Below are 12121 nucleotides of genomic sequence, written 5' to 3'. Positions count from 1 at the left end.
GTTTTGAATGAATGGTTTGACAACTATGGTCTATAGTATTAAAATGAAAAATTTTAGACATGATTTTTGGGTCGTTACATAAGTGTTCCGCTAACATATTATGTTAAAAAGTATTTTAAATAAAGAAAAAAATGGAGTAAAAATCACGGAGTTACATATTATAAGACCAAGGACCAACATAAGGTGCACCTGCGAAAGGTTCTAGAGACTCTGAGAAGGGAGTGGCTTTATGCCAAATTCTCCAAGTGCTAGTTTTGGTTACAAAAGGTCCAGTTCTAGGGGAACCTCCCCAACCAAAATGTTATCTTAGTTGATTTGGTTAAGATTGAGGCAGTGATGCGGTGGGAGGTTTCGAGGTCTCCATATGAGATTCATAGCTTTCTTGGTTTTGGTTGGGTATTATCAAAGGTTCATCTATGATTTCTCGAATATAGTGGTACCTCTGACTCATTTGACGAAGAAGACTATTGCTTTTCAGTGGGGGCCTGAGTAGCAGGAAACGTTTGAGACCTTGAGGAAGAAGTTGTGTGAGACATTGGTATTGACCCTTCATGAGGGTGTTAAGGATTTTGTTGTCTATTGTGATTCTTCGATCACAGGATTGGGAGTTGTACTCATGCAATAGGAACGACTTATTACGTATGCTTCAAGACAGTTGAAGCCTCATGAGGCTAATTATTCGACTCATGATTTGAAGTTGGGGGCAGTGGCCTTTGCCCTCAAGATTTAGCGTCACTATTTGTATAGGGTTCAGTGTAACATCTACACAGACCACAAGAGCTTAAGATACTTGATGGATCAGCCAAATCTAAATATAAGGCAACATAGGTGGCTCGACGTGGTGAAGGATTATCATTACGAGATTTTAAACCATCTGGGTAAGACCAACGTGGTGGTCGATGCCTTGAGTCGTAGGGTGACTAGTTCTCTTATTAGGTACTTGTTTTTTAGGATGACCATTGGTACCCCAATATTGGATATGATCAGAGGAGCACAGGTAAATGCAATCAAGGAAGAGAATCGGAAGAGTGAGAGGGTTGTTAGTCAGGTTTTAGATTTTGATATCGATAGCCCTGGCTTGATGAATCTTCACATGAAGCAGGATATAGCTTGGTATGTTGAGAGATGTTTGGCTTGTAGGAAGTTCAAGGCTAAGCATCATAAGCCTCAAGCCAAGTTGCAGCCTTTGGATATCACGCTATGGAAGTGGGAATAGATTACCACGGTTTTTATTACCAAGATACCCAAGACTGACTGCGGTTTTGACACTATTTGGGTCATCATGGATAGATTGAACAAGAGTGCCCATTTCTTTGCCATTGAGGAGAGTTATTTAGCAGAGAAGTTAGTTGCCATTTATGTCTGAGAGATCATTTCTCGTCATGGTGTGCCAATTTCTATAGTTTCTAATAGTGACGTGAGGTTTACTCGGCTTCACTTCAGCACGACATATCACCCTCAGACCGACGGGCGGAGTGAGAGGACCATCAGACACTCGAGGATATGTTGAGGGAATATATTATTGACTTTGGCAAAAGCTTGGATTTTTATCTTCCCTTGGCATAGTTGTTTTACAACAACAACTATCATTATAGCATCGGTGTGCCTCCATTCGAGCTTCTTTATTGGAGGAATTTTCGAACCCCAATCTGTAGGGGAGAGGTTGGTCAGAGAGTCATGGGGAGCATGGAGTTGGTGCTCAAGACTACGAAGCTCATTCAGCAGGTTAGGCAATGACTTCAGACGATGCAGAGATGACATAAGAGTTATGATGAAAGATGTTGTTCTAAGTTAGAGTTCTAGGTTGGAGACATGGTGTTGTTAAGAATACCGCCTTGGAAAGACATTATTCATTTTTGGAAGAGGGGAAAGTTAGGCCCTAGGTTTATTGGACCTTTACAGATCCTTGATCGCGTGGGTAGGGTGACGTATCGTTTGGATTTACATGAAGAGCTCTACCAGATTCATAGTACCTTTCACATTTCTCAGCTGAGGAAGTGTATAGCTAACACTACTACCATTGTTCCATTAGGTGATATTCAGATCGATTAGCGTCTGAACTATGTGGAGAGACCGGTTGTTGTGTTAGAAAGGAAGACAAAGACCTTGCGCAACAAGGTGACTGGGCTAGTGAATGTGCAGTCGCAGCACCGTAAGGGTTCAGAGTGGAAGTGGAATAGTAGACTGAGGTTTGACATCTGTTTGGTTTAGGTGGTGTGCGTAGCTGATTCTACATGACTGTGTGGATTTTCATTTCAGCTTTTGATTCATGTGAGTCTTATCACCATACTATCGGACACTGAGTGTCATGTTATGTTTGTTGTCTTTGTGACTTTTTCTTGAATGCTTATGCGCTTGTTGGCTGGGCCCGTTGGGGTAGACCCTCGGGGCTGGGCCAGCATGATTGAAACATAAATGCTGGGTTACACCCGTTAATTGTATATCATATGGTGTTTTGGGGAATTCACTAATTTTTGTTCTTACGGTTTTAAGTTTTAATGTTTCTGGTATTTCTGGTAGCAAAGGGAAGGCCACGGCCTGAATGGAGATTTTCTACACTGTTGACTTTTATTTTATTTACTCTTATATTTGATTTTGGAATTTAAAACTTATACTTTGGTTACCTTTATGGAATAATGATGAGTTGGTTGGACGTTACAATTAAATAAGCTACAATTAATTCAATTGTAACGGCCTAATTTGTCAAATATATTGCCTTCTACATGCATTAAGATACATAATTTTTCTACTTTGTTTTGGCCCTCTTTTTCTCTCTGAACGTTCATAATTTTCATTAACAGTTTGGCTTTTTTTCGGTGCCTAGATTCGAAGGTGTTCTTCTGATTATCCTAGATTGAATTTCATAATACACATGCATCTAGTGGAAATATCAATTCAAAAAGTGATCTTAATCAATACAAGTAATCCAGATTTCCATACTACTATTAACATGTTTGTCTTTGTGTACCAGATCCAAAACAATCTAGTATAAATCTGATTGTAGATATTTTCCGCACTAAACTATGTATAATTTTGCGTTATCTGAATTGTGAATTTTCTTAGTTGTTGATTCGCATAAAACTTATACAACTGAAATATCAGTAAGAATCACAAAATTCTTGTACAACATATAGTTTTATTATGTGATCTGTGTAGTCCTGATCCAAGTAAACAACCATTGTAAAGGGTTTGGATAATCATCATGTTCTTACTTTTAAGATGGAGGTGGCGACAACAGCATATCTGGCGGCAAGTGGCGGTGGAATGCATTCACGGCATTAGTAACACCATCTTCATTCTCTATTAGCTTCGCTAAATCCATTGCTCGAGCTTTCACCTATGAAAGTCACAATAAACCATTGATTTGTAAAAGATTAAATCATTTATCTATTTTCTATTTTATGTACCGGTCAAGTCATTATTATTTTTACAGTTAAAAAAATATTTTTTACTCGTGTTAATATTTAGACAAGCATGAAAAACACAATGTAATTAACAATTTTATTGTTTTACCCTCTAAACTAATCAATAGCCACAAAACTATACATTAGTATAATAAGAACATAAAAAAGTTAAGCAACATGACAAAATCGATATAAAAATAAAAACACGATGTACTTTTCTACGTAAAAAATCTTTTAAACTTCAAAAGAAACTGATTGTATTTGTATTAGAAGAATGGTTGTTTACTTGCCTCGGGTTGTAGCATGAAATTTATCGCATCTGAAAGTGCTTCAACTGTAAGTTGAGATATTGGAATTGGAGTGGGCCCCAGTCCTCTATTATATATTCTATCTCCCCAAAAATATTGATCTCCAAAGAAAGGAACGATGGTTGTAGGACACTGCATTGTTAGATTATGTAAATTTATATATTCAATATTTTATCGAGGAAAATTGTACCGATTATAACAAGTAATACAAACATAATAGAATTGGAAAATTTTCTTGAAACCAGTTGTGATTTTACAAATTATCGATTTACATAATTAATTATTTAATTATTTTTTATGACTCAGAAAAAAACGATTTTTCGATCGTCCTATTTAAAAAAACCAAAGTACTTGAAACACATTTTAGGATTTAGTCACTTAGTTTCTTATAATGAATAATAAAATAATATTTAATCAGATGAATTGATAAAAGTAAATTATGTGTCTTTTTTTTGATGTATTTTACCATGATAACAAGAACAAGTAATTGGATTATTGTGTATTCGGATTATATGTACGCGAGATATGTTTTCATAGCAAAATGATGTTTATGAAAGTATTAGAACTACTTTTCTAATCAACCTCTTTCTCTCTCCTATATTTTCCGAAAACCTCACATGTAACTCTACATATTGTCGTTGACTTCTCCTTTACCACCGATGATGATGGGATCAAGCAGTGCTTTTCCAACCATTGCCTTAGAAAAACGCATGGCATAACCAACATATGAGCTCCTTCTCCTCTAATCCTCGACCTTGATCGTCTCAACTACCATGCATGGTGTGGGCTTTTCTTTAGTAAAAGGTGAAATAACAGTTCACTTTATGTTCACTGTGTGGCTATGTGTCGTGAGCTTTTCTACACTTACTGGGTTGGGTATGGCATTATCGATAACTTGGAAGATCCCTCGGGAAAAGCTCATGCTATAATCGAAAGACAAGAAGGGTTTGTCTCGATTCCATTTTAAAATCATGGATTTATGATACTATCTCCCCACCGCTGCTATAGATCATTCCGAAATAGAATGTCATTGCCTAAGCCTGGATCAATCTCGAGCAGTTGTTTCATAACAATGTTGGGTCTGGTGTTGCGTCTGTGGGCTTGGCTATAAGTCCATTTAGTTAACCCGGTTTGGGCCTGTCCAACCGTGGATAAACATTAGGGTTAGAATATAAATATAGCATGCATGTATAGCTTTGAAAAAGATCGTTCTTTTTAATTACTGGCATTGTAACCCTAACACACCTCTACAGTCGAAGTTCTTCATCGAACTCTTCTAAGGTGTGAGTTATTAATCATTCGACACCATTGATCCATTCTTGTGTTCTTTACTTGATTAAATATTGTTTTTCTGTTTGGAATCTATCGATCTACAACTCAAATATTCCAACAATTGGTATCAGAGCAGGAGACTGTGTAATACATACGCATCTCTTCTGTTTGAAGAATACTTTAGGGTTTCCGCTTTTATCAATATAAAGACGTTGTCTTCTTCCTGTCGACGGTATCTCTAGTGTTTGATAAAACCCTAAGTTCAACGTTACAAGTCTAATTCTAACAGAATACGTTCATCATGTCTCATGATGACTCTCAAAGCAATCCAATCAACATCTCCAACAGCATAGGATCAACTACAAGGATTCCCATACTCTACACTCAAGATTATGAAGTGTGGGCGCATCACTTCGAAGATTATGTAGTTGGATCTGAAGACAATGGCTACTTGATCTGGGAAGCAATAACATTGGGTCCGTTTGTTCACTCTGGAACAAATGGAACAGTCAAAACTCAAAAAGAGTATAACCAACTCCTGGCGAACCAAGATAAGATGCCTCAAGACGAAAATGACAAGGTGTTATGTAACGTCAAAGCCATGAGGATGATCTGGTTTGCATTACAGTCCGATACATTTCGACTGGTGAGTTCATGCACAACAGCTAAAGAAATATAGGATAGGTTGAAAGAATTGTACTCAACAGATGAAGATCTAGAGCACTCGATCCAAACCCTTTTGCTCTCTGAGTTTGGTGCTTTTGTACAGAAACATGAAGAGAAGCTTGTTCAGACATTCGAGCGATTCAATCATCTGCTCAGCAAGATGATGAAACATGGCATTGAAAGGAAGGTGATTGAACAAAAGGTTACCTTCATGAATGGATGAAGGCCCGAATGGATGGCGGTAGTTTCAACTGTGAAGGCTCATGAGCAATTTAAATCATATTCACTGGCGAAACTAATGGGTATTCTAAAATCTCATGAAAGCGTGGTAACGAAGGAAGCAAAAGTAGTTTCGGGTGTGGGTTCACTGGCCCTCGTTTCTAAAAGCAAGAATGTAGCAAACGAGGAGGAGGAATCTGATTTGTCTGAGTGTGATCTATCCAACGAAGAATATGCAATGATGGTCACAAACCCAAAGAAGTTTGCTCGCAGAAAATTCCCAGTCAATAAGAACCGAAACTGGCAGGGAAGCTATAGTTCTGAAAAGGTGAAGGAAGAACCGAAGAACAACACCCAAAAGAACGATGAGAAGAAGGAGTAAACTTGTGGGAGACTCTGGCTACGATTTCAACTACTGTCATGGCAAGAACCACTTTGCCAAGGATTGTATGCTGAGAAAGATGGCTGAGAAAAAAGAGGGTGAAGATGACGAGACTTACTACATGAGAAAGCTGGAGGAGATAAAGAAGAAGGAAACTGCTAACGTGTCCATGAATGCTTTGATTGTGCAGGAAAACGTTGTTGATGATGAGTTTGGTGGAGTGGAAGTTTGGTCTACAGATTCTGAGGATGAAGAGGTACGCAGACCCTCACATGGAAGAGCATATGTAGCGAGAGAAGGAGTTGCTGAGTCGGCTGGGAGATGCTTAATGGTCACAACCGAAAGTAAGCATGAGGAAGCGAAGGTCATGGAAGACAGATGTTTCGCAGCCAAGCCCATGAGTGAAAAGATCAGCGACTGCGATCAGTTGATCAAGAAGGTACAAACTATCCTAGAATCTCATAAAGTACCAATAATAAACTATGAAAAAGACTTAAATGATTTAAAATCCAAGTTTTCCAATTTAAGTGGTAGTCTTATGCAAACACGCTTAGCAAATTCTAACCTAACTGACGAACTCAGCAGGGAGTCTTCCAAGAGTGAGGAGAGAAGAATATGGATTCAGCAGAAGGAGTTAGAGTTGAGTAGGGCTAGGGATGAACTTATTTATTTGCAAAGAGACAATTTGAAAATTTTGAAACAACGAAATGTTTTCTGTTTGATTGCTAAACGTCTATATACTAATATCACTCAGTTACATTTAGATTGTGAGATAGGAAAACAGATTCATAAAATGATTTTGCCCTTCCTTGAGTTTAAGGAGGACGAAATCATTGCTGAATGTGAATCTATAATGCAGACGGGTTCAAGCCAATGAGTGCTCGGTGCATCAATAACCTCCCTGAGAAGCGATTCCATAGTCCATTCAGGAAACCTGGACTTCTTCTGCTCTAGCAGTTCCTTCGCTTTCAATTCCTTCTCAAGAAGTTCCTTCTCTTTCTGAACCTTCTCCCGAATCTCTTGATCAGTAGGCTTGATTGTAACCCTAACACACCTCTACAGTCGAAGTTCTTCATCGAGCTCTTCTAAGGTGTGAGTTATTAATCATTCGACACCATTGATCCATTCTTGTGTTCTTTACTTGATTAAATATTGTTTTTCTGTTTGGAATCTATCGATCTACAACTCAAATATTCCAACAATTGGTATCAGAGCAGGAGACTGTGTAATACATACGCATCTCTTCTGTTTGAAGAATACTTTAGGGTTTCCGCTTTTATCAATATAAAGACGTTGTCTTCTTCCTGTCGACGGTATCTCTAGTGTTTGATAAAACCCTAAGTTCAACGTTACAAGTCTAATTCTAACAGAATACGTTCATCATGTCTCATGATGACTCTCAAAGCAATCCAATCAACATCTCCAACAGCATAGGATCAACTACAAGGATTCCCATACTCTACACTCAAGATTATGAAGTGTGGGCGCATCACTTCGAAGATTATGTAGTTGGATCTGAAGACAATGGCTACTTGATCTGGGAAGCAATAACATTGGGTCCGTTTGTTCACTCTGGAACAAATGGAACAGTCAAAACTCAAAAAGAGTATAACCAACTCCTGGCGGACCAAGATAAGATGCCTCAAGACGAAAATGACAAGGTGTTATGTAACGTCAAAGCCATGAGGATGATCCGGTTTGCATTACAGTCCGATACATTTCGTCTGGTGAGTTCATGCACAACAGCTAAAGAAATATGGGATAGGTTGAAAGAATTGTACTCAACAGATGAAGATCTAGAGCACTCGATCCAAACCCTTTTGCTATCTGAGTTTGGTGCTTTTGTACAGAAACATGAAGAGAAGCTTGTTCAGACATTCGAGCGATTCAATCATCTGCTCAGCAAGATGATGAAACATGGCATTGAAAGGAAGGTGATTGAACAAAAGGTTACCTTCATGAATGGATTAAGGCCCGAATGGATGGCGGTAGTTTCGACTGTGAAGGCTCATGAGCAATTTAAATCATATTCACTGGCGAAACTAATGGGTATTCTAAAATCTCATGAAAGCGTGGTAACGAAGGAAGCAAAAGTAGTTTCGGGTGTGGGTTCACTGGCCCTCGTTTCTAAAAGCAAGAATGTAGCAAACGAGGAGGAGGAATCTGATTTGTCTGAGTGTGATCTATCCAACGAAGAATATGCAATGATGGTCACAAACCCAAAGAAGTTTGCTCGCAGAAAATTCCCAGTCAATAAGAACCGAAACTGGCAGGGAAGCTATAGTTCTGAAAAGGTGAAGGAAGAACCGAAGAACAACACCCAAAAGAACGATGAGAAGAAGGAGTAAACTTGTGGGAGACTCTGGCTACGATTTCAACTACTGTCATGGCAAGAACCACTTTGCCAAGGATTGTATGCTGAGAAAGATGGCTGAGAAAAAAGAGGGTGAAGATGACGAGACTTACTACATGAGAAAGCTGGAGGAGATAAAGAAGAAGGAAACTGCTAACGTGTCCATGAATGCTTTGATTGTGCAGGAAAACGTTGTTGATGATGAGTTTGGTGGAGTGGAAGTTTGGTCTACAGATTCTGAGGATGAAGAGGTACGCAGACCCTCACATGGAAGAGCATATGTAGCGAGAGAAGGAGTTGCTGAACGGCTGGGAGATGCTTAATGGTCACAACCGAAAGTAAGCATGAGGAAGCGAAGGTCATGGAAGACAGATGTTTCGCAGCCAAGCCCATGAGTGAAAAGATCAGCGACTGCGATCAGTTGATCAAGAAGGTACAAACTATCCTAGAATCTCATAAAGTACCAATAATAAACTATGAAAAAGACTTAAATGATTTAAAATCCAAGTTTTCCAATTTAAGTGGTAGTCTTATGCAAACACGCTTAGCAAATTCTAACCTAACTGACGAACTCAGCAGGGAGTCTTCCAAGAGTGAGGAGAGAAGAATATGGATTCAGCAGAAGGAGTTAGAGTTGAGTAGGGCTAGGGATGAACTTATTTATTTGCAAAGAGACAATTTGAAAATTTTGAAACAACAAAATGTTTTATGTTTGATTGCTAAACGTCTATATACTAATATCACTCAGTTACATTTAGATTGTGAGATAGGAAAACAGATTCATAAAATGATTTTGCCCTTCCTTGAGTTTCAAGAGGACGAAATCATTGCTGAATGTGAATCTATAATGGAGACGGGTTCAAGCCAATGAGTGCTCGGTGCATCAATAACCTCCCTGAGAAGCGATTCCATAGTCCATTCAGGAAACCTGGACTTCTTCTGCTCTAGCAGTTCCTTCACTTTCAATTCCTTCTCAAGAAGTTCCTTCTCTTTCTGAACCTTCTCCCGAATCTCTTGATCAGTAGGCTTGATTTTCTGATCAAGTTTAGAAGCATTCCTTTCAGTATTTTCTTCCATATCATCATCATCATCATCTTCTCCAATCTTCTTCTTTCTTCTGTCCCTCATACTGCCCAAAGCTTCATTAACCTTCGGCTCAGTAGTGACGTTCGGTTTGGGAGGTGGATGAGGTTGACCTTTGTCCTGAGTAACCTTATCTCCCCCTTGTTTCGGATGGACACCAGTCACCGGAACACCTTCGATTCGACTCAACACATCCAATGCAGGTCGTAGTTTTTCAGCCAGGTGGCGTCGGATGGAGATGGTCAGAATGGAGTCGTGAGCTTCCAGTAGATGTAAGAGAATGGAGTGCACATCACCAACTGAGCTTTTAATCACCTCTCGCTCAGATTTTAAATCTTCAACCTCTTTGGTGGCATTCTCAAGCTTGAGATTCTGAAGCTTAAGCTGTGAGGTTCGCTTGTCAAGTACATCCATAATTTTATTCTCAATTGCAAGCTCGGCTTCAAGTTGAGTCAACCGATCACCGATTGAAGTATGAAGTTCTTGGTTAGCAGCCTCAATGGCTTTTCGCGCTTCCTCGAGATGTGTCTTTTCGGCTGCCAGTGAACGCGTAAGATGATCAACAGAAGCGTTCACTGTTTCAGCATCCTTTTGTACAGCTGCTTGGAGGGAATCAAGAAAAATTTGTGCCTCTGAAACTAGTTTTTCGACTTTTGCGGTCACTTCCTTGCAATCTTTAGTAGAAGCTTCAACAGCAACAGACGATTTATGGCATGTAGAGGTGGAGGCTTCAATGGCTTTGGCAGCATTGGAGATGGAGGCCTCATGATCTTTGACAACTGAGGAGAACAAAGCTTTAAGAGCAACCTCTGAATATGCACCAGTACAAGATGAGGAAAGCAGTTGATCAAGCTTTTCGGTTATAGCCTTGAGATGCTTTTTGGTAATCGGGGCGTCATCATCTTCATCGCTTTGTACACGATAAGGACTGAAATAAGTTGAATCAAATTCTATGTCCTCACCGCCAAGAACAGGTTTAGGTGATGCAGGTGGGGTTAAAGGAGTTGAGGTAACAGGAGGATCAGAACCGAATGGAGTTGCCCCCGTATCAGATACGTGGACATGAACAATTGGTTCGGGTGTAGTAGTAGTGGTGGTAGTTGTAGCTGTAGTGAACAGAGGGGTTGGAATGGGGATGGATGAAGCAGTTGTAGATGTGATAGGCGGAGGAGAAGGAGCGATAGTAATATGAACCGAAATTGGAACAGAACGTGGAGGCGAGGTTCGGTTGCTATCGTTAGTGGGTGAGGGAGGAGGCGAATTACCTCTAGATGTACTATCGGTTTCAGTAGCTTCATCATCAGTGGTCTGAGGATCTGGCTGGCCATCAGAAGGAACATACTCAGGATCACTTGTAGAAGGTGAAGGAGACTTCGGTCGTCGAGCTTGCTTTTTGACCCGTCGTTTCTTTGGATAAGGCTACTCAGGACAAAGGTCAACCTCATCCACCTCCCAAACCGAACGTCACTACTGAGCCGAAGGTTAATGAAGCTTCGGGCAGTATGAGGGACAGAAGAAAGAAGAAGTCCAGGTTTCCTGAATGGACTATGGAATCGCTTCTCAGCGAGGTTATTGATGCACCGAGCACTCATTGGCTTTAACCCGTTTTTTCGTTCGGCCTTGAGAACTCAAAGGACTTACAGTTTGACATGCCAATTATCCAAAAGGCATTCATCTTTCATTGTTTTGAGTCGACGGCGGGCATTCCTTCTCCAGACCCGAAGGTAGATCGGGATTTGCTCGAGGATTATCTCGAGTTTGCTCAGCCACAATACCTGACCTGGAGCACTCAGAAAATCACAACGGTCAAGGTCTTGAAGCCCACTTCGGCAGGGAAATTTATTAACATTAAATTCAAAGTGACTCGAGGCTCTGATAGCTCGGTCCATATGATTTCCCTGGCTGACCTACCGAATCTGAACCCTCACGACTGGATACTCCTTAATAATATTTTGCTGACCAATCTACAGGAGTATCAGCCTATTATCGATCACATCAAGCGGATGCTTGTATGTTATATTCATGAAGTCGCAAAGATGGATCAGGAGATCGCTGCTGCTATTCATAAGCGAACCACTGTGAAAGCGATTGGAAAGGCAGGCGACGTAAATACGATGGTTAAGGGGAAGATCGATCCAAAATGTCACACAGTTATGTTCACAAGGGGCGAAGGTCAAAAATGCATGTTCGCTCTGATTGACAAACACCTATTTTCCACTTCTTGTTTGGAGCACATTTTGGAGATCATACATAGGTGTAATCAGAACAGTGATGCTGATAAGAAATTGTTCACTGATATGCTTTGGTGGTATATTCAGTTTCGTCAGACGCTTCTTGCGATCATCCCTCGGCTCTTCAAAGTTGTAAAGAAGATCAAGGTCACTCAACCGAAGTAGTCTCTCGCCTCAATTGACGCAAAGGGAGAGATTGTTGG

The 12121-nt window shown here is 40.0% G+C and overlaps 1 protein-coding gene across 2 annotated transcripts in view; it reads right to left on the bottom strand.

Annotated features, from left to right (window-relative positions):
* Positions 1–2894: 2894 nt before the first annotated feature.
* Positions 2895–12121, bottom strand: part of LOC145120319 (sterol 3-beta-glucosyltransferase UGT80B1-like) — a 33705-nt gene continuing 24478 nt past the window's right edge. The window contains exons 13-14 of one of the 2 annotated variants that reach the window (XM_079056148.1): positions 3695–3844; positions 2895–3337 (exon numbers count right to left, since the gene is read on the bottom strand). In XM_079056148.1, coding sequence (XP_078912274.1) covers positions 3215–3337; positions 3695–3844 — 273 coding nt within the window. In that variant the 3' untranslated portion in view covers positions 2895–3214. The remainder of the gene's footprint in view (positions 3338–3694; positions 3845–12121) is intronic. The other variant, XM_079056149.1, reaches the window with a different exon arrangement.

The sequence above is a fragment of the Lactuca virosa genome, chromosome 6 (genome assembly GCF_052849685.1).
Source record: "Lactuca virosa cultivar CGN04683 chromosome 6, Lactuca_virosa_CGN04683_v6, whole genome shotgun sequence".
Lineage (NCBI taxonomy): Eukaryota > Viridiplantae > Streptophyta > Magnoliopsida > Asterales > Asteraceae > Lactuca > Lactuca virosa.
This window is presented reverse-complemented; position numbering and strand designations above follow the sequence as displayed.